General features: G+C 40.1%; 1 protein-coding gene and 1 non-coding gene across 8 annotated transcripts in view; one reads left to right on the top strand and one right to left on the bottom strand.

Annotated features, from left to right (window-relative positions):
• Positions 1–21,081, top strand: part of LOC123973402 (cilia- and flagella-associated protein 47-like) — a 71,501-nt gene that overhangs the window by 40,434 nt on the left and 9,986 nt on the right. For 3 of the 7 annotated variants that reach the window (XM_046053422.1, XM_046053404.1, XM_046053389.1), the window contains exons 42-65: positions 795–945; positions 1,197–1,285; positions 1,593–1,679; positions 2,993–3,057; positions 3,193–3,329; positions 3,898–4,003; positions 4,492–4,718; positions 4,882–5,023; positions 6,041–6,171; positions 6,293–6,358; positions 6,865–7,008; positions 8,297–8,470; positions 9,144–9,255; positions 9,958–10,011; positions 10,150–10,247; positions 11,582–11,757; positions 12,014–12,121; positions 13,632–13,743; positions 14,224–14,328; positions 17,460–17,616; positions 17,733–17,816; positions 18,592–18,739; positions 19,581–19,765; positions 20,469–20,643. In XM_046053422.1, coding sequence (XP_045909378.1) covers positions 795–945; positions 1,197–1,285; positions 1,593–1,679; positions 2,993–3,057; positions 3,193–3,329; positions 3,898–4,003; positions 4,492–4,718; positions 4,882–5,023; positions 6,041–6,171; positions 6,293–6,358; positions 6,865–7,008; positions 8,297–8,470; positions 9,144–9,255; positions 9,958–10,011; positions 10,150–10,247; positions 11,582–11,757; positions 12,014–12,121; positions 13,632–13,743; positions 14,224–14,328; positions 17,460–17,616; positions 17,733–17,816; positions 18,592–18,739; positions 19,581–19,765; positions 20,469–20,643 — 3,033 coding nt within the window. Of the gene's footprint in view, positions 1–794; positions 946–1,196; positions 1,286–1,592; positions 1,680–2,992; positions 3,058–3,192; positions 3,330–3,897; positions 4,004–4,491; positions 4,719–4,881; positions 5,024–6,040; positions 6,172–6,292; positions 6,359–6,864; positions 7,009–8,296; positions 8,471–9,143; positions 9,256–9,957; positions 10,012–10,149; positions 10,248–10,344; positions 10,487–11,581; positions 11,758–12,013; positions 12,122–13,631; positions 13,744–14,223; positions 14,329–17,459; positions 17,617–17,732; positions 17,817–18,591; positions 18,740–19,580; positions 19,766–20,468; positions 20,644–21,081 lie in introns of those variants that run through there. The other 4 variants (XM_046053413.1, XM_046053397.1, XM_046053430.1 and 1 more) reach the window with 4 other exon arrangements.
• On the bottom strand, positions 7,936–8,006 carry trnag-gcc. Its single transcript has one exon. It is a non-coding gene; the product is annotated as a tRNA-Gly (tRNA).

Genomic DNA, 21,081 nt, shown 5'->3' with positions numbered 1-21,081 from the left:
GTACATTATGCTGTCTCTTTTTATGGTATTGATGTAACCAAACCTGCCAACACTCCTTAAAAGGACTGTTTTATACTTGAACATTACATTATGCACATAATTGGATCAGAATTCAGACCTTGCCTTGTGTTGGATTGGTTTGACATTTGCATTATTTCCATTTAAATTTAAGAACTACATTTAATTGCAACACACTAAAATGATCTGCTACAAACATAAGGAAGTGTTTACAGGGTTATTTTTCCAGGTTGAAGCATACACAATCTTAAGAAAAAAAGTCTCATGCAGTAAAATTGTAATTATGAAACATTGGTGCATGCCTTTGTAGTGAGCATCAACAATGAATACTAAACTACACTAAAACTGGTTTCCTTAGTGAAGAAGTGGCTTTGCATCTCCACTTCTAAAATAACTTTTTTGGGCTGACATGTGCCCTGCAAAGAAAAGGAAAAACGCTTTTCAACTTATTCAAGTGCCCAACTGGAGTAAATTTGGTTTTGCTTTGAGATTTTAGCTCATTAAAAGTGTATCTCTGTATAAAAATATCCCACATCACATATTGAATCCCTAGCTTTACTCAATAAATAAATAAATGTTGTCTTTAAGGGCAATGCCATTATGCAGAAGCATAATATTACAATCCTGCGGATGCATTACTATTATAATCTGAAAATGCCAGGTGGTATAATAAAATAATTGAGTTGTAAAAGAAGTGCACCGTGAAGTGCCTTCTGGTTCATGTAGAACAGAGGCTGAATTATCACATGTGCCGATGGCTGTGTTGATTTTCTCAGGGCGAGCACTGAACTGACCGTCCAGTTCAGCTGCTCCTTCATGCAGCCCATGCACGCAGTCCTTCTGCTCATCTCCAGCTCTCCTTTTGGCCTGTACGGCACCACTCTCGCCTTCAACCTGAAGACCCACGTCAGTCACATCACACCAACAGTGAGTATAACTAACTAAAGGGGTGGACTGACTATCACGCTGTAGTTACACTTAATACCCCACTTACAGATTTGTTGATAGCACTAAATCGCTACACACTAGTGTGCTGTGTCTAACACATATCAAATCAAACTGTAGTTTGGAGTACAATGTGTTTCCAAAGGCTGGCTGTTAAAGAGAGTGGCTGGCTACAACCGTAGTCTGATGATAACTAGATGACAGACTGTCTGCGTCTTACTGTCTCTCCTTAGAACACTGTCAAGTGCAAGTCTCCATGCTACCAGCTGAATGTAATCCAGGTGCCTGTGACCAACCCTTTCAACAAAGAAGCTGTGTTTAGGTAGGTGTCTGTGTCCACGTACACGTGTATGTACGCAATTTGTGGCTGTTAAGAATCCCCTCTCGCCGTAAAAGTGAAAGTACAAAAAATCTAGTAGAATCTAGCTATTTAGATATCTTTGGTGTTACTTGCCCAGGTTTTAGATACTGGCAGATACTTAGCACAATGGGGGTAAATTACATTTTGTTTAAATGATATTAAGAAAATTCAACAGCAATGTGGCTTTCCAACTCCTAGTACAGAATGTGTGTTGTATTGCTGAATTCAAACCTCTCTGGTGTGTGTGTGTGTGTGTGTGTGTATTTAGGGTGGTGCTGGTGGAGTCTCTGTTCAACCCACTGGAGCCTGAAAAGAAGAAACATGGCCTTGTTCAGCAGGCCTCCTCCAAAACCAGGTAACACATGCACTCAGCAGAGACAGCTAATACACTCACACACAATCAGAAGCACACACTGTATTGTCACAGTTTCTTGTGCACAAAGGCTTATATTTATTTTCGTGGGCACCATCCAGGGGTTAACATGACAAAAGTCTTCACATCACAAAGCAGGGATTAGATGTTTTCCGACCTGAAAATGTGACCCATGTGAATCATGCGGGGAGGTGAGATAAACTGCCCTAGTGAAATGGAGAGAATTTGCAGACATCTGTAGGCTGAAGTTCATTAAGATTTTTTTTTCCTCTCCCCTTGAGGTTGTTTGTTTGCGTTCATCTTAAGCTCAACCTGCTGATTTTAAACATACAGTGGCTGTTTTAATGAGTACAACAGGGGAGAGCCTTGTTTCTGTATGGTAAATGGACTATAGCACCTTGGGTAGTCAGTCTCCAACACTCTGTCTCTACAGATTTTTTTGTCTGCTGGCATAGGATTTTCACGCCTTAACCTGGAAACACACTGGATCCGTTGACAGATGTCAAGTTGACGGATCCTTTTCATTTTCTATGGAGAGCAGGAGATCCGGCCGCACAGTGCATGATGGATACGCCACGGCGAGTTGACTGTGGTCTAATGGCCAATCGCTGTATGAGAATTTGCATAAACATGACTCACTCTCAAGTTTATGCAAATGAGCCCATCGAGCACAAAGCACCAGGCTCAGGACACTCAGATCAAACTGTAAAACTAGGCAGTGCTGGTCAAATATGAATAAAGATTCTGTTACGCAGTGCCTATTTCTTGCTTTACATGTTTTCAGAAACACAATTTAGTGTAATGTTTATTTCTACAATGAGAAAGTTTCTGACTTCTGTCATGTTGAAAGCGTACAATCCACAAGTAAGCACCGCCCAACTCACTGCCACAGAGTTCCTTGCTGGATTCTGTGTGTCTCCAGCTTTAAGCAAACTTTCCGTGCTAGCTATACACAAACGAGAATTAGACATAAAATATTCTGCATACAGTTGTTATAGAGTAACTTAATCAAAAGGAAAAGGGAGTTCCTCCTGCTCATCACTGCTTCAGAAGGTGAGGTAAAGTATGAGGTCGTTCTTCAGGAGAGTGCTGGGTTGCCATTAAGAATAGCTGGTTAGTATGCATCCCTTAATACCTGAGATGTCTTCAAAGCCAAACAGCCCAGCTCCTCCTCCTAATCAGGAGTTGACTATGAGGATTTGAAGTAGGACTGAGGTCATCTGTGGTTCGCCTGAATTAGGTTACATAGTCTATGAATGATTATGATTTTCTTTCCTCCTCCTCCCCTTTTTCAGTATAGAGCAGATGACTTCAGACATGAGCTATAGGGAGGAGATGGAGGAGAAGTATGCAGATCTCAGTAAGTAGGAACACAAATGCACACATGCTCTGTACTCTGTGCTGCCTTAATTACTGTGTATGCATGTGTGTGAATGCTGAGCCTTTATTCATGTCTGCTTGCTTGCGGTCTTTATACATTTGTGTGTGTGCCCAGATGGTGAAGGCAGTGAGTTCCTGAGTCCAGTAAAGAGCATTTGTCTGAATTCAGGCCAAGCAGACACTCTCAACATCCACTACCTGCCCTTCTCCCCAGGCACCAAGTATTGCTCTGTGCTGCTAGTTTGCCCTCAGGTCAGTGAGTGTCTGGGTTGTCTGTCAATTGCCTGAAATGGATTTTTAAAAAAAAATTGATTATTGACTTGCATCTTTTAATTGCGGACAGCTGTGAGCACTTACGGTAGATAAGTTTCTAATTGCTCAGACTGTAGAGGAAACCCACAGTGCATGCTAAATTAAATTAGAATTAATTGGATGAAATCTTCATCCTGAAGTGTGTGTGTGTTTGTGTATGTGTTTTATATGCTAATTGTGTGTATGTCAGTGCAATCAGATGCTCTGTCAGCAAGACTCTGTTTTGTTTTGTTTGTATGTTAATGTATTTACAGACATATTCTTTTTTTTTTCTATGTTCATAAATATTGTTGTTGCAAATATTCTTACTTAGCAAATCCTTTTTATTATAAAAGAGAAATTTTGAAAATGTATTAAAAAAAAACAATGTTATTTTAGGGCCATATCGCCCAAACCCAGCCAGTCAAATCAATAGCTTGTCTTTTCTTTCCATGGGGGTCTCCAAACATTACCAGCCAGTGTGGCAAGTGACCCTCATTTATTTATTATTGTCTCTGTGTCCCTCTAGGTGGGAGATATGGTCTATATGGTAAAGGCCACAGCAGGATTACCTCTTCCTTCCCCTCTCACTGCCAAGCCCAGTGCTAACATAGTCTCCATCCCCAACAACTCTGGTAGGAAACTTATCATCCAAATGTTGCTCATAAAGCTAAAATTGCTGAAACTAAATGTTATTTACTGTAGCTGCTTTTCCATTAACCAGACATTATCAACATCAATCCTCATGACAGGACACCAACATTAAATATCATAATCATCAATTAAATTCTGTATTGTTTTCGACCAAGCATGGTCTCATATCCACAGTGATAAACACTCATAAATGTATTACAGGTTATTACTTTGGCATGGTCTGAATCTTCAGTGAGAGGCAGCCTGAATGTCGGGGAGAAGGACTCTCCTTCTTGTCTGTTTTTGTCTCGTTTGACTAATTTAACTAGTGTTAAATGACCTGTTTAAAGTGTTTCCACAGACAGTTAAACAACATTGGCATACAGTTTGACACTTATAATTGTGTATTTTTTTGTAACGAACCGGGAAACTGACACTGCTTGAGCTTAACTAACACCAGCAACTGGTGATGTTTTTTCTCTAACGATAGACCCAGTTGTGTGTGTAGCAGTACTGAGCCTACGCTGCAGGGTGGGGCAGGTGTGTGAGGAGGTGGTGTGTCTGCCGTTGATCAATATGGCCTGGGAGCAAGCTCTGGCCATCTGGGGTCAGCACAGCATGAGTGCTGATGAATATAGGAAGCGCATGCTGACAAACACCTTGCATAGCAGCACTGTGAGGACAACCACAGCTGCACGCAAGCTCTTTAAACAACAGGTAAATGCACTCTTTGTGCAGATCTTTGGATATACAGTATGAAGTGTATGGTTGGTTGGTGGTATGGTAGGCAGGCGGGGGGGGATTCCACATCAGTATTGTGAGTTGTTTTCCCTGTTGTCAACATTTTATTAGTCACTTTTCTTCTCTTGTCTCCTGTTAGGACCAACTGTTGAGAGGTGTGAACTGCAGTAAAGGGGTAGAATACAGTGTGGAAGTGTCTTTGCCACAATACTTTGCTTTACCCAGTACTGTTACAATACCTGTAAAAGAAGACACCAACCTACCTTGGGAGAATCCTGCAGGTACACAAACATACTCATACATAAATACCTAAATTCCAGCATACCCAGGTGGGCAGTGGCTCAAGTGGCCACTGGGACAAATTGGCAGCAAAGCTTTCGCCGCACCCAGTACTTCAGTAATTAGAAACCGCGGAGTCTGTGTTTGACTAATGAGCAGCATTCAACTCTGCAAACTCCACCCCGATAGTTGCTTAACTACTGAAAAGTGCTAACCTTCTGAAAGAAAGTTTTCTTACACCTGGAACCAATGCACTGAAACTAAATGTTCTACCTTGTGGCTCTGGAAGCAACCCATGTAAAGTTCCTTAGTTCCTCAAAAGGTCCTTGAGTTCCTCCAACTGAAATGCCCTTACTGTTACGTTCAGTGGTGGTTATGGCAGAGTTGAGCAAGTTGGAGGACCCAAACGCAGGAAATGTAGGCTAGCAGGTAAAGTTCAGACGGTTTATTCAAGGCAACAAAAAGCGAGCACACCTTCAAACTGAGTGGCTGATGACAAAGTCCAGAAACACAAAAGCTGCCCAAACAGAAATCCAACGATGCAGGGAAACACGACGAGTAGGCAGACAACGAGGGATCATAACACACATAGAAAGTAATGAACCGACAAAGACAAGACACAAACACCAGGTATACTGTATATAAACACACAGGGAGTAACGAGCAGGGCGGGAGCCACACAGGTGACAGAGATCAGGGTTAACGAGGGACAGGCAGGCAGGCAGGCAGAGAGAGAGAGAGAGAGACAGAGACAGGCAGAGAGAGAGAGAGAAGGGGAAAACAAGGACAGACATGCAGAGGGATCACTGGGGTAACAGACAAGACAAGGTTACTGAATACTAGACAAGCAGACATGGGGCAATACAATATCAAATAAACACCGGAAAAACAACAGTACAAAAACCAAATCCTAACACTTACAGCTTCATTCATGTGTGATTTACTTATGTAACTGTGAACACTTTTCCTTTGATTATTGACCTCCTCCCCTTCCTGGATCTCCTCTTCCCTCTGTTCAGTAGATTGTGGCTGTGTGGACATCCCAATACGGTTCCAGGCAGACTCCGTGGGGCAATTTACATGTCAAGTGGTCCTGAGGTCCTGGTGTGATACCAGGGTCTATGTGCTAGAGTCACTGGTTACTTCACAGGTAGAGATCAGCTATCAGAGCTTAGTATACCTGTTAATGGTATATTAAGTAAATGCTGGATTGTTTGTTGCTTTATGTGGTTCATTGTTAATGTTACCAAATATCTCATTTGTGACCACAGGGCGGATCCATCCACTTGGACTTTAGCTCGCCTGCTCACCGGTCAGTCACTCAAGACATACCACTGGTGAGGGGAAGAGAAATTTTATTGATCAGTCTGTGTCTGTGCTGCTTATTAAGGGCCAACCAAAAAGCATTACCAATGATTTTAGATGTTTCTTCCATAATGAGAACCTGATTTCTTGGAAGAGAGTGGTAGTCTCTTCCACTGTGCACAGTGCGCTGCTAATTTGTATTAGTAAAAATATATTTTAGTATTGTATAATTTATTTATTTGATAGTGTTAGTATTATGTTTATTGTCACTTATCACTTTATTCTATGCTATCCACTTGCTGCTGTAATGTTTGAAATTTCTCACCTGTTAGACAAATAAAGGCTGATCTTATCTTATGTTAAAGCAAGGTTAAAATATATATCTGTGATCTGATCACATCACTTGACTGAAACTAACATATTAGTAAGTAGAAGATTATTTTATTGTTATTAGTTATGCAAAATTGGTTTTAACATGTCAAACCGTTTAATAATGGTAGTTTCGAGTGCATTTATCAGGCCTATATGTCTCTCACAGCACAATGAGACCCACAAAGACTGGAAAATGCAAGCTGAGGTGTGTGGTGAGGGATTCTCCGGGCCAGAGGTTTTGTATGTGCCAGCAGGGACAAGAGCCTGTTACCCCCTCACCTTTTACCCTTCTGCACAATGCACTGTCATGGTAATTTCTTTTGTTGTGGTTTCAATTATTTTTCTTTGTTTGTGACTTCCTTTGTCACATACTTGCTATTTAACTAACTTGCTTATTATACACATTTTGATAGACCATGGCATCTTTACAGTTTCGTGGTCTTGAGTTAGTGTGTGTGTTCAGGATAATTCAATATCAGCAGCCATGCCCTTGCCATGCTCATCCACCAAGCCCTCACATTTGGCCTTTTTTCTCATTAGCTCAGATCCATCCTCTCAGGGAACAGTCAGCTTAAGTACTACCACTTATCTTGATGCCTCAAACAACAGCACACTGTCTGGTTTTTGTGGCTGTTAAGATGATATCTGGGAATTTAAGCTTTGTCCATGGCCGGCATCATCATCCAGTGCTTTTCTACGAACCACGACAGACATTTTGGGTTTTATTTTTATTTTTTTTTACTTCCAATGAGCTTTATCTTTTTGAGAAACATTCTTTTGATAACAGTGGCTCCATTTTCAGGACCTGCTTTCAGAACCTGGAGTCCTAAGACCACATTTCTAGGACCCATGTTTACAAAACTTGATCTGATGTAGCTTTTTTCATTTTATATCTGACAGAATATCTGACTTTGCCTGTACAGACACAAAGTATACAAAAAGCACGCTTGCATCTGCCCATGTGGTTTTACTTTTTAGAGTTTGTTTAAGTAATGAACAAATAAACAGAGCGAGCAGAGGACAGAAGCACTGCCCATAAATGACACAAAACTGAGCAGTATAGTTGTTTTTTTTTTTTTGTTTGGCTCAAGTACTGTGAAAAAGAAACTCTTATATGATTTTTATAAATTGTATCCACATTTTGGTGTAGAAGTGATTCTTTATTCTCAATCTAGTGACTGTCTACTGTATGTATGTCCACTTTCTTGGTCAATAACGGAGGGGGAAAAAAGTGTGTTGCATTGGCCGGGAATCGAACCCGGGCCTCCCGCGTGGCAGGCGAGAATTCTACCACTGAACCACCAATGCATTGCTGTGTGTGTTTTAGGGGGTGGTGCTTAAATAGAAGACATGCAGCTGCAGGCAGTCGCTGTGTTCATTCTTGTTTTGTTTGCCTGTCACACTACACAGCCTCAGTAGCCTGGTTTTTCTCCCTCCAACGCAGTCACTTGTCTGGACTCTGTAATCAGCCACGTTCCTGTGTCAGTGTGAGAGTGCTCGACTGCAGATGAGAGTCTGCTTGCCATTGTTCCTCTGTGTGTGCACTTAACACCAATAGTGTGTGTTTGACTGCCTGGACTTCATCCCTACCCCCACAGGGCAAGCTGTCCTTACATAATGACTGCAACGGCACTGAGCACATGTTTACCCTGAGAGGAGTGGGAGAGCACCCCCTGCCCGTGGACCACGTGGTATTACACTGCCCTGTAGGTCAAACCACACACACACAGCTAGATGTCCCCAACTACAGCCAGAACAAAGTCACTCTCAAGGTATAACCACACATGCAGATAACTGCCACACATACTGCTGCTTGCTGACAAAGATGCACAATTACACATTAACAGTCCTACACAACACATTTACTGTAAAGGAGAACACACAGGCAGTTTGATGTTTGTACTGCCAAAAAGATAAAACCAGATTTCCCATGTGAACCAAATAGAATGAGCACAGGAATGAGTGTTGGCGATGAACAGAGAAATCTGAAAAGGCATTTTTAATAATAATACATATAGTAAGATTTTTCCTATCGCCTTAAAATAAGAGTAGAAACACAACAGATGAGCAAGATGAACAGTGATGGGATTACCAAAGTCAGTAGGATTCATCCTCTGGGGACCATGAATGTCTGTAAAACTTTTTTACAGCAACCCCCTAAAGTTGTTACTTATATAGTTAGCTATTAAATTCTCTCTATAACTATCAGTATATTGTTTACTTCACCTATGGTATCAACACTGTGAAAAACAATAAATAATATATATATTTAAGGACCATGGGCATGTTGGTGTTTTATCATAATTAATGTATAATTTGAAAATCCAAATTTGTAGAACACAAAATTTTCTTGTGGTCTTACAGTCTGACAGTGTTGCAAGTGAGCGAGTGTCTGTTTAAGTTTTTTTCTGTCTTGTATGTTTGTGTACATGCACATGCACATAGGTGGAGACAGACCTGTCTGTTGTAAGTGGAGCCACCTCCCTGGAGATTAAACCTGGTCAAAGTTCTTCTTACACTCTGGCTGTGTCACCATGGAATCGAGGAAAACAGACAGGTGATTTTTAGGATGTGACGTGGAAGGCAGCTGTGCTCAAATGTCTGGGTCATTTGGTTATTATATTCTATTACATCTGCTTAAACAGACACACACAAACACATATTCTTGGTGTCTGTAGTTTAAATGCCAGCTTTAACACCTCAGATTCAGATCAACTATTTATCCGACTTGGGAAAATTAATTTGGTCCAATGCTCCAAACATCAAACATCATCAAATCCACAGTAAAAACAATCAAATACACAGTAAGACCACAACATAATCCAAATAAAACACATTAGATGACATTGAGACAGAATAATGATAAAACAGTGAAGTCAAATAAGGCTAGTTTCTTTTTTTGTAGAAGTCAGATGGCTGCTGCAAGTAAATTTGGAGCAAAGGGAATAGGTACTATCCTGTAAAGAAATGTAGAGATTGTGGAGGATGAGTTTGGTGTACAGGCTGGTGGCCTTTGATTTTTCCCGCTGTCCTGATCTGTCATTACAGCCTGGCTTTGTCCTGTTTGCACATGTTATCGAGCACACAGATAAGACAAAAAGACAGAACAACGATGTTTAAACATTTGTAAATTAATAAAATACAAATAAAGCTTAATTAACTACAAACCTAAATAAAGAATATATAAATAATTTCATGAATAAAACAAGCAATCAAAAGAAAACTAAACTGAACTTTTTGCCCACTACTTTTCTTGCAGGCTCTGTGTCATTTGTAGAAAATTATGATATGCAAGAGGCAGACACACACAAAGGTAAGCTTAGTTTTATTTAGTCTAAATAAAACTTCAAAAATACTTCACATTATAATAAATTCCGGGGGGAAAAACTTCCATGTGAAGTGTGTGTACACATTTTTGCATTTAATCCATATGTGTGTTCCTGTCATCCAGGGAATGTACGTGGACACTACAAGGTGCATTTTTCTCTAGAGATCATTTGTGAGCCAGCAGTGCCCATCAAGGTCATAGATGTACAGTGTGCAGCTCAGGTAAATTCTACAAACATACACTTTTTTTTTGTTTTACTAACCTTGTCGCAAATAACCTTCAGGGACGCAAACATTTGCATCACCACATTTTTTTCAGTTCAGCTGAGTATTTACTAAAACTACAGATGTATCTGAGCTCCACAACAAAGAACCCGATGCAGGACTGGACACGTGCTGCTCATGTCTGGAAAGCAGTGGAACACAAAATTTGATCGAAGAGAAAAGGCTTGGAGTATTCATTTTTCAAGAGGAAGGTCATTTGTAAGGAAACAGTATGTGACCTAATGGTGTCAATTAAACAAAAAATATTAACAAAACAAAAATATTAGTGATTGAATAATTGTGGGATATTTTTGGTAAAACTTTTAAACTTTGTTGACTAGATTATTTCTGTAAACACATCAATCATGTAATAATATCACAATGGTTAGGAGCTGCTGTGAGCTTTAAAAAGTAAACAAAAAATAAGCAGGGGGTCAGTGAGAAAATCAGAAACGTAAAGCAGCTTGTTGTTCCTCTCTTCCAATCTTGTGTTGTGGTGTTGATTTGAAAACTCTGGTAAAGTAACATCATGAATCTTTTAATTTGCCTTTTTTTCACTCTTCGTCTGTTCTTTTGTACTCTTTGGACCTGGCTAGTCTCTCTCCCTCTGTATGGCTGATTAAACACTGCTGCAGTGGTCACTCAGTAGTGATTCATCCGCTGCTGATGTTATTTGTATGCATTTCCATTCCCTCTTACCATATTATGCACTTCTCAACAGCAAGCCTTTTAATACATATTACATGAGACCACACAATTTTCATCTGTGCCACTTTTTGTACATGTGTATGTATATATGTATTTAAATAACTATTTTATTTTATATATCATGATACACATTAAATTATCTGTTAAGTTATGTTTGTGTAGCGTGAAGGGACTTTTCTTATTATTCAACCTTGTGTTATATAATGATAATGTATAATGATAATGACCTAGTACCATGTTTTGTGTCTGAAACATAAATTCAGTATAACTGTGAGTGGTGTGGTGGTCTAGTGGTCTGAGATTGGTCAAGCCACTTGTTAGTAAGCAAGACACTTAATTCATACTAGCATAAAGTGAAATGTTCTGTAGCTGACCATTTGATCTATATCGAAAGAAAGAAAAAGAGTGAATTCAGTTCAGTATTATTATTACATTTGTAACATTCAGGCCCTGAAGCTGTGTTTTTGCTGCTAGCCACTGTTAGAGTTAACTTAATCTTCCCTCTACACTTGGATCAAAAGACTATCAGAACATCACAAGAAAAAGCAAAAACAGGCATCTTCTTTGAAATGTTGTCTTCCCAGAGCTCAGTTTCCATAGAGATTCCTGTCAGTAACCCACGAGGAGAGCTGATGATGCTGGATGTGTACCTGGAAGGAGACGACCTGAGTGGAGCCAAATGGATTTCAATTCCCCCACAGGAGAAACTCACCTACAAAGCTATGTTCTCCCCTGGTAGAGTAGGGAAGAGGACAGGCAGGTAAGACCCACTGCACTGTAGCTGACCCGACCTCCTTTAAAGGAGGAGGAAGAAGAAAGTTTCTCTACACAGTTTATCATTTAAAGTGAAGATCATTGTTCATGAAATGCCTTGGCTTGAATTTGAGACCATTTTGCAATCATGCCCATTCATTGTTTGGAATACAATATACTGTAATGGAGTACACCCAGCATTTTATTTGTCTGTGAAAATGTGGTACAGTATTTGCATAGGTTTGGTGTTTGTTTTCTGCCAGTGTGGTGTTCCAGTCAGAGCTGGTGGGGGAGTTCTGGTATCAACTGGAGCTTTATGTTCTTCCTCCCCCAGTCATCACTCTACCACAGGCCTGCTGTCAGCTGGGAAAGTAGGTGCACACACACCAACACACACTATTTCACTGCAGGGTTGTTGGCTAGGAATTAAAACACACATATTGTATTCACCACTGTGAATTTGTTCATGCCAGCGATCCCATCAGTATGTTCCCTCATTGATGTGTGTTTTTAGGCTCCCTCTCTGCTTCATTTTGCTCAGCAATCGTGGGGCAGAGGACTCTGAAACATCCCACAATAACAGCAGCATACTTAAATTTTATTTGCAGGAGAGTACTGTTTAAGCACACCCTTGGCCCGCATTTATGAGTTGGTGATACAGACTTTCTATCTGAGGAGAATCTGTCAAAAGAGAAGAACACAACTATAGCATGGTCAGCGGTAATCTTTAAGTCCTTGGGGCCAATCTACTGCTGTTCAGATGGAGCTTGTGAAGCACTCTCATCTGTTGTAATTTATATAAATAATTTATAAAGCAGCTAAGAAATGTCAGAAGTATTGGTTCTAGTTTAGACTTTACAGTGTAACTTCATATATATGGAGTAATATAAATGTGGTTTGAGAAGATAAAGACGCACACAGTATTGACAGTATTTAATTCAACAGCTATCTTTGGGTATAACTTTCTGCTGTCTCAAAGCTGGCTCACTTTTAGCTGGTGTAGATCCCCATGTTACGCTATGCTGCACGGCGAGCCTGTTATTGAGCGGATTCAGTTCAGAAAACTGCTGCTTAAACAGACCACCTGGACAAATTTAGTAATCATTCCTACAGTATCCTTACAGGTACAAAAGTAATTGATTACAAGTGATTACAATAACTTTGTCTACCATGATATTAACGTCAGAGGAAGAAGAAACAACAAGCATGTGTCCACTGAGTTTAAAACAGGACCTCTAATGAATGGAGAGATGTGTTACTACACTAACAGCCAAATGTATGGCAGTTATAGCCGCATATTAATTGCACACACTGCTAATTAGCTCTGTAAATTATAAATGTAGCATTGGGTCAGATAGACCTCATCAAGCATTCATTTGATTTAATTACTTGTAAGCATTGTATTATAGTGTTATTGTAATTGTGGTATACATTTTGTGATCTCCTTACTTTTTATATATTTCTATTCATGTTCATGTGTACTGTAAGCACCAATTTATACCATGGCAAATTCCTCCTATGTACAAATGTACCTGGCAATAAACCTGATTCTGATTCTGATTTCTTTACTCCATGCCCTTTTTGGTTATCTGTGCTTTTGAGCCTTAGATTAACTGTTTAATTTATTCATCATCAGACAAAGAGTAAGCATTGCTGTACTCTAAACTACTGTACATGTTGATAATACTAACCATATTTACAAGGCGTAGAAAGTAATTATTTAAAAACATTTACAGCCTTTCTTTGATATTTGGAAGTTTCTACAGTTTCTAACTTTCAAAAATTCTTAATCTTTTCGTATGTTTTTCACCTCACTGAATAAAACTTTGTGTGTGTGTGTGTGTGTGTGTGTGTGTGTGTGTGTGTGTGTGTGTGTGTCAGGTGGAGCAGACTGACCATTCCCCTGGTTAACCCAACAGCTGATACTCTCGACCTAACTGTAGCCAACAGTAACCCCAGAAACTACATACTGGAAATGGATTCAGTTAGTACTGTTAGTACACACACTCACATTCACCTTCGTGCCTCATCCTCAGTTTTATCTGTTAAGTATTCCATCCCATTATTTCAGAATAAAACTTAATTTGTCACAACATACATCTGAAGTTACTTTGCTCTCGCCCCTGGGGATATTGATTTACCATTATGTTTGATGTTTTTTGTAGTTTCTGTTCAGTGGATATGGTATTGTATTTGCATTTGATTTAATCTCTTAAAAGAACAATACAGTAAATTAAGACACTTGATAACTCAGTTGTTGTCTTTTTACACATATCCTAAAACAAACAAGAATCACTGTTGTCAGTTGGAAGGAAAAGACTTGCAGGATATCCGTTGGAAAGCTGTGGCTTGCCTGGCAGTGTGATTAAAAGGATTTGTCACTTTGTTTATCCTATCTTTCTGTCCCCATGAAAGCAATTCCCTTTGTTTGTTTGTTTGCTTGTTTGTGTGTGCATGTGTGTGTGCGTTCCAGCTTATAGTGGAGCCCCATTCCTCCACTGAGCTTGGTGTCCGTTTTAGTCCTTCATCCATCGGAGAGGGGAACCACACGGCAAAGATCACTTTCACATGCCCTCAGGTGTATACACACACACACGAACACAGAGAGGAAATGGATTACATAAATCATTGTGCCCTGCCTACACACACACACACAAGAACACATTCAGACACACATGGGTGGAGGGATCGTTCGCTTCTTTTTCCTCTTAAATTACTTTAATCTGGTGCTCTCATTTTATTTACTGCCTCGTCACTCCCAATCATCCACATAAAGCTTGGAGCAATCAGATTACCTCATAAAGCTTTTCATTATCCCAGATTGTACGTTTTATTTAAGGCACAGAGGGCAGGTCACTAGGACAGAGTGAAATAAACATAAGCAATGATAGAAACGTTTCTGTGATAACTAGAAACTTGGATATATTGTCAGGAAGTTACATTGCTGTACTACCAACCAATCACATCACAGAAACAAAGCTATCGCTAACCCAACCAATGGCAGTCCTTTATAGCCCACTTCCCAAAATACACACTGCAGGGTGGTTTGAGTTAGCTAAACACACCGCATGATGTCGTTTTGGTGTCTGATATGGAGAGGAAGATGGGAGACGACTGAGGAAACATAGCAACATATCAAAAGTCACCAGCCTTAATCATAAAGACCTACTGTGGATAAATAAGTACCAAAATGTGGCTGGACTCAAGATACTTTGTGTACTTAAAGCCCTGTTCAGCTACAAAGTATATGAGACAGTCCCAAATGGGTTAGACTACTTAGAGTCCCACATGAAACATTGGTTGTTGTTTTTAACCTGCGCCAGTAGCAATGAGAAATACTACAAACTAACCTAAAGCATCACCATCCTATAAAGCAGGGCCGTGCAGAGACCTTTGGAAGGGCAGGTGCTCAAAGTATAAAAGGGGCACATAAAAGGTCTGTTCTCAAAATATCGATACAGAAATATATTGTTATGTATTCCTTGATTATTTGCGTATACAGATGCTTCTGTATCGATACATCAGCAAATGCTGTGACACAGTTTTGAAAAAGAAACACAGGGAATACCCAGCTCTAGCTTTAAAACACGGTGGGCTGACATAACTTACAGGGAACTGTTGCTGTTGAGGGGTTGCTGGGGATGTTGCTGGTGCTGCGACTAGAGATGTTATAACAAACATAGGAGATATATTAGCTGATGAAACAAATATGTGACCATGACAAGATGTAAAGATTGCTGACAGTATTTGGGACTGGCTCACTATGACTGACCTGCTGTAGTGCTGCAGCCACTGCCAAGGCTGGCTGCTATGAGAAAATAAGAGGCAGATGCAAACAGAGACTGCTGCACACCGAGAGCTGCAGGTGGAGGAAATAAGATACCAGGTTCAAAATAGTGTGGGAAATAATCTGGGAAGGAAACAGTACTGGGAGAAAGGAAGAGGTTAGCCAAGGCAGGGGTAAGAGTGAGACAAATCTATAGACAGGTGTGTGTGTGTGTGTGTGTGTAGGCAATATTGTGATAATGATTTTATATATTGTATTTTGAATCAGAGATATATTTGGATTTCGATTGACTATATGTCTAATCATAAATCTAAAAAGATGTGTGTGTGTGTGTGTGTGTGTTCATTCTGTTGGCCCATACTAACCATGACAGAGTAACATTTACCTTTCACATTAACATTTCATACCTTTGTCTGAAATCTATATAGGGCCATTTCTTCTTCACCCTTTGCTTTGATGTCAGGAATATTATTTATTTTATATTGACACTGACATTATTACATGTATTTCCAGTTATTTAGTTCATATAATAGGTTTGCTATTAAATCTATTCAAATACTGTTCTGACTTAAATGATCGTTTTAAAAAGGGCTGATAAGTAGGCTATAATTCGGAGGAATAAGTAATAAACCTGTTTTACCAATGTTGTTATAATTATTTGAAGGTACACTACGTTTTTAATTAAGTTACTGTAATAATCCTAGTGCAAGTGAAAGGTTTTTAGTCAAATTACATAAAAAAATACCAGACCTCGTGACGCCCATGAAACTTTTCTCCATCAAACAGCAAGAACGAAGTGAACAGAGCACCTTTGTTTATCTGGGTGCAGAAGCAATGTTAGCTGTCGGCACAGTGTTAGTCGGCAGCTGACGTTACTTCTACAGGCGACACACAGCATTATACAACTACTGTGCTGCTCTCTTTGCGTCTTTCTTGTAAAATGCATCCAACAATCCACAACAAGCACATTGCGGCAAACCCCTCTTACCGGCGGAATCGCAGGTGTCCTGTAGGCAGAGCTGCTGAATCACTAATGGTGTGTGAACGGGAGGGCTCGTCACGGATGAGGTCATCAGGTGAAAGGTCATAATTTGGGTCATTTTATTTACTGCAAAATTATTATTAATTCATTTTACTAATAGCTTGATTCGGCAGGCCTTCACAAAAGAACCTTTACAAATTAAAAAATTAATTAATAAAATTTTTCATTGACAAAAGGGCACTTTGGGCATCAAAGGGCAAAGGGGCAGGTGCTCAAGCACCCATTGCACCCCCCTCTGCACGTACATCCTATAAAGCATGCATCTTAATCTGTACATTCACTGCGCCCAGCCAAGAAATAGTCCAGCACGCAACATGAGTTTCAGAGGAGCTGGTATCTGTCTGTCTTTTTCTCCCTATTTCCGGTCTTTATGCTAAGCTAAGCTGTCTCCTGGTTGTAGTTTCATGTTTAACACAGATGACAGTGCATTCATATTAATCTAAGGAATGAGCGTTTCCCAAAATGTCAAACTATTGTTGGCTGAAGACATGGATTTCTGTGGATTTATTCCAGCAAGGTCGAATATTTTTGTGATGATTTATATATTCAAATATATTTTCTGTTTGCAGGTCCTACAACTAGGGAATTAATATTTTAGGGAAATCTTTAAGCTCAACAGCCTATTGTGACATACCGTATATTGATATCAACTTATATATGAATGATGATGAATGATGATTTATTGTGATACTTTGTTTGCCAGATCACCCATGCTTACTGTTCAGTGCATACTGCCACTCTATCTCTAAGTTTCTTGAAAACACCTTTTCTTTGTCTTAACCTCCTCTGTACTCCCGTCACGCTTTCTCATTTTTTACTTCATTCTCTCCCTCCGGCCACTCGCGTATGCATGTGTTAATCTGTCTCTGTCTGTCTTCAGTTGCAGGAATGGTGTGTACTGTTAAGTGGGCGTGGACTTAAACCGGAGAGCGAGGAGCCTACAAGCATCTCATCCGTAATTGGCTCCACCGCCTCCATCACCATTCCCTTCACAAACCCCACTGAGCTCCCAGTCATGCTCAGTATCACACTCACAGGTCACAGGCACTTCTTGTTGTCACTTTGTCACTCATTTGTTCTTGTTACATGCACGTGGCACACTCAGACATGTTCCTAATGCTGTGTGTGCGCATGGTATTTGTTCATGTCTCAGATGAGGACCCGAGTGGAGCCCCCAAGTGCCATCAAGTTGCTACAAATAAGAAGGCCTTCTCTATCCCTCTGACCCAAACTGAAGGTGTGTTAACAGATACAATAACTCTTCAGTATCAGTATGATAAAATATTCAATAAGCCAATTCCACTAGGCAAATGCAATTCCCAAAACTAAAAACAATAACCCTAAAATATACTAACATTGTTAGTATTATACTTTTTGTAGAATTAGATTCCGGTGGTGGCTATTCACTGCTTTGTTTTCCAGATACTTTGAGCAGAGCAAGATCATTTTCACGTGTTGCATACTTGAGTGTTACCTGAAAAATCTTAAAATGACATAAAGGCGAGCTGCAGTCTGAGCATGAATGCAATAGCATGAAACAACAAGACAAAGTTGGCCATTTCTGTTTGGGTTCACTTCCCTCAAAACAGCTATGGCTGACCAGTTCGACTAAGCTCTGACTGGACATGTCCTAATCATGGTCATGGATGTGTTAAGGAGAATCGGTATTCAACATAGGCATGTTTATGACACTTCATTGCTTCATGTCTGTTTTTGCGTGGACCGTGTTTGTGCCCTATGGCTTCACTAATTGACAGTAGGAATGTGGAGAGCTTTTAGTCTTCATCAGTTTGCAAATAAATCAACCTGAGACTACATCCCAGGAAAGAAGTTGAAGTGTGTTGCTTTTGGTCTACTAGAAATCGACCTTTTTGCAGACGTCCACATGAGAACCTTCGCAATGCATTTCAATGAGCCATGGCTTCCAGAGTGGCTTCCAGTGTATTTCTCATTTGGTTACCTGCCAGAAAACTTGGTGATGACTGTGTGTCTGTCCTCCATCTTGGCTGCAGGTATACAGATCAGTGAAGGGGCCAGTTTTGATGTGCCTGTGGTGTTTGCGTCTATCTCTATGGATCTACAACAAGCCTGGCTCTGCATTACTATGAAGCCCCTCAGCAGCCTGAGCAACAGCAGTACCTTCAATACAGACAGCATGAGGTGTTTGTGTGTGTCTTATTTATTGCCTAAAAAGTTATACCTGAGTCAGCAAAACTCATTAGCTTCTGTTATTCCTACATCCAGGCACGTTTTGAAAAGTCTGTCACTGCAAACAAAATGAAGACTAGTAAAACAGCTTTACTGCTCAGTACAGTATTTGAAGATTAAAGATGTTCATACATGGTATTTGAGATGAGAGTATGACAACAGTGCGAGCAGAATAATGTACCTATCCATTCATTTTTCATACCCACTCAGGCTCACTAGTAGCTGTCCCGCTGTGCATTCGGTGAGAGGCAGGGTACACCCTGGACAGGTCATCTATCACAGGGCTCAAGCACTGACAAACACATTCACACTCCTTTTTTCACACCTGGAACACCTGGAGGAAGCCCATGCTGGCGAAGGCACCGCAATCCATTACTTTTACAGCACTGTACAATGGCTTTGGCTCAGTTTTCAATGTGCAGAACTCTTAATCACGTATGCATACTTTACATACAGATCACTGAATCAATCCAACACGTGTTTACATCTCCTCATTTTACATATCAGCATTGCTCAAAATGACTAACAGACTAATGACAACTAGTAGAGATAAAGGTTGGGTATTCAGTCCATTTTGTCTTCAGTTAAATAAATGTAGAAGCCAGTGTCCTCAGCCCTATGAAAATGTAAAAATCAAATCACTTTACTCTGATTTCTTGCAGCTGTGGGCCTGGCATTAGGTATCCTACATTATTAAGTTGCCTGGTATATTTTTAAATCCACTACTGATTCATTGCTAATCTCAAATATTTTATAAATACTGTGTAAAAAATGCCCTCCATCGATATTTCAGGTCAGAGCAGGAATTGTCAACCATCTGTTGGATTTACCCTCTCTGTGGGATTCCCACGGAGGTGCCTGTTGAGAACTCACCACTTGGCGTGGTCTGTTGTGAAGCGGGCTGCCAGCTGGAAAGGAAGGTGGATGTACTGCTAACGGGATGTGTGCCGGGGACTCAAGTCCGGAAAGGACAGGAAGGTGTGTGCCAGGATTTTTAGAGTCCAAGTGGCCCTGCAATATCTGTTATATCACTATATAGAGGGTCATGATTTAAGTCTGACATTGTTTGGTAGTCGGGAATTGTCCTCATAGTCAGAGGTGGAAAAAGCAGAAAAATAAAAAGATTACTAAATAATGACATCATTTTACCAACTCTATCTAAACTCACATATATCATCTAAAACCGAATCACTTTCTGTAGACCTTGAAAACGTTTGATCAATAGTGTTGACGGACAGACTTTCTAAACCCAGAATGTCTGTAAATAGTGATGCATCAACGTCTTTTCTCTTCCAACAGCGATTTTGAGACCATTACTCAGGGTCCCTGCTAATAGCGAGTACAGCTCTGATACCAGTGTTCTCTTTTTTCTAAATTGAAAATGTGTATTACAAATTAATTATCCTTACTACACTAAACTAATTGGGATTATTCATTTGTGAGTTAACATAACGCTGTAAAATCACTTTGCAAAATAACTTTATAACACTAGGCTGAAGTTAGTTTGAGCTTTACCAGGTTTGTTTGTTTTTCAATAAATGTTGTACCCACTAGAGTCTGCATCAAGCTAGTTTAAAAAGCTCAGATTTGCTCTGGTACAGCAGTGCTCAGTAAGTTCCCTTTTTGTGGTGTTCCTTGCACCTATTCAGACACCTTCTTCTCACTCTTTACATCTGTACAGTTTCCCTTGGGATGATGGAAGACTTCCTGTGTGAGGTTCATTTAGACAGCAAAACAGAGCACTCAGAAGTGGAGGATTGCCTTTCTGCTTCTGTCAAGGCAGCGAGGAGGGACCCTGAGACCGGCATTGTAACACTCACCCTTAATCTAGTCTACACTCCCCTCAGGCCATGCAGGTTAAAATACTACACACACACACATACACACACAAAGAAACATGACACATAGACAAGTACGCAGGAAAAGAAATGCACACTGAGAAAGTTATTCTGATAGTAAAAGGAATGTGAAATAAATCCCGTTCTCCTTGCAAAACCGCTCCACTGGTTGTGTTAGCAGTTAAAGCAAACAAACACCATAGAAAAAACAAACTACATTCACATTTTGAGAAACACAAACCACAGACACATGCTGCATGAAAAGTAAAAAAAAATATTTACAAACACACAGATGGTCGAACATTCTTAGGCACAGTGAGAGATGTACACAAACACTCATCACCAGAGAGAACTAAACTCACACACACACACACACACACACACACACACACACACACACACACACACTGGGAGAGTATTATGCAGATGCTGAGTGAGGCAGTGTTAAAAAGCACA

The sequence above is a fragment of the Micropterus dolomieu genome, linkage group LG01 (genome assembly GCF_021292245.1).
Source record: "Micropterus dolomieu isolate WLL.071019.BEF.003 ecotype Adirondacks linkage group LG01, ASM2129224v1, whole genome shotgun sequence".
NCBI classification, from domain to species: Eukaryota; Metazoa; Chordata; class Actinopteri; order Centrarchiformes; family Centrarchidae; genus Micropterus; species Micropterus dolomieu.
This window is presented reverse-complemented; position numbering and strand designations above follow the sequence as displayed.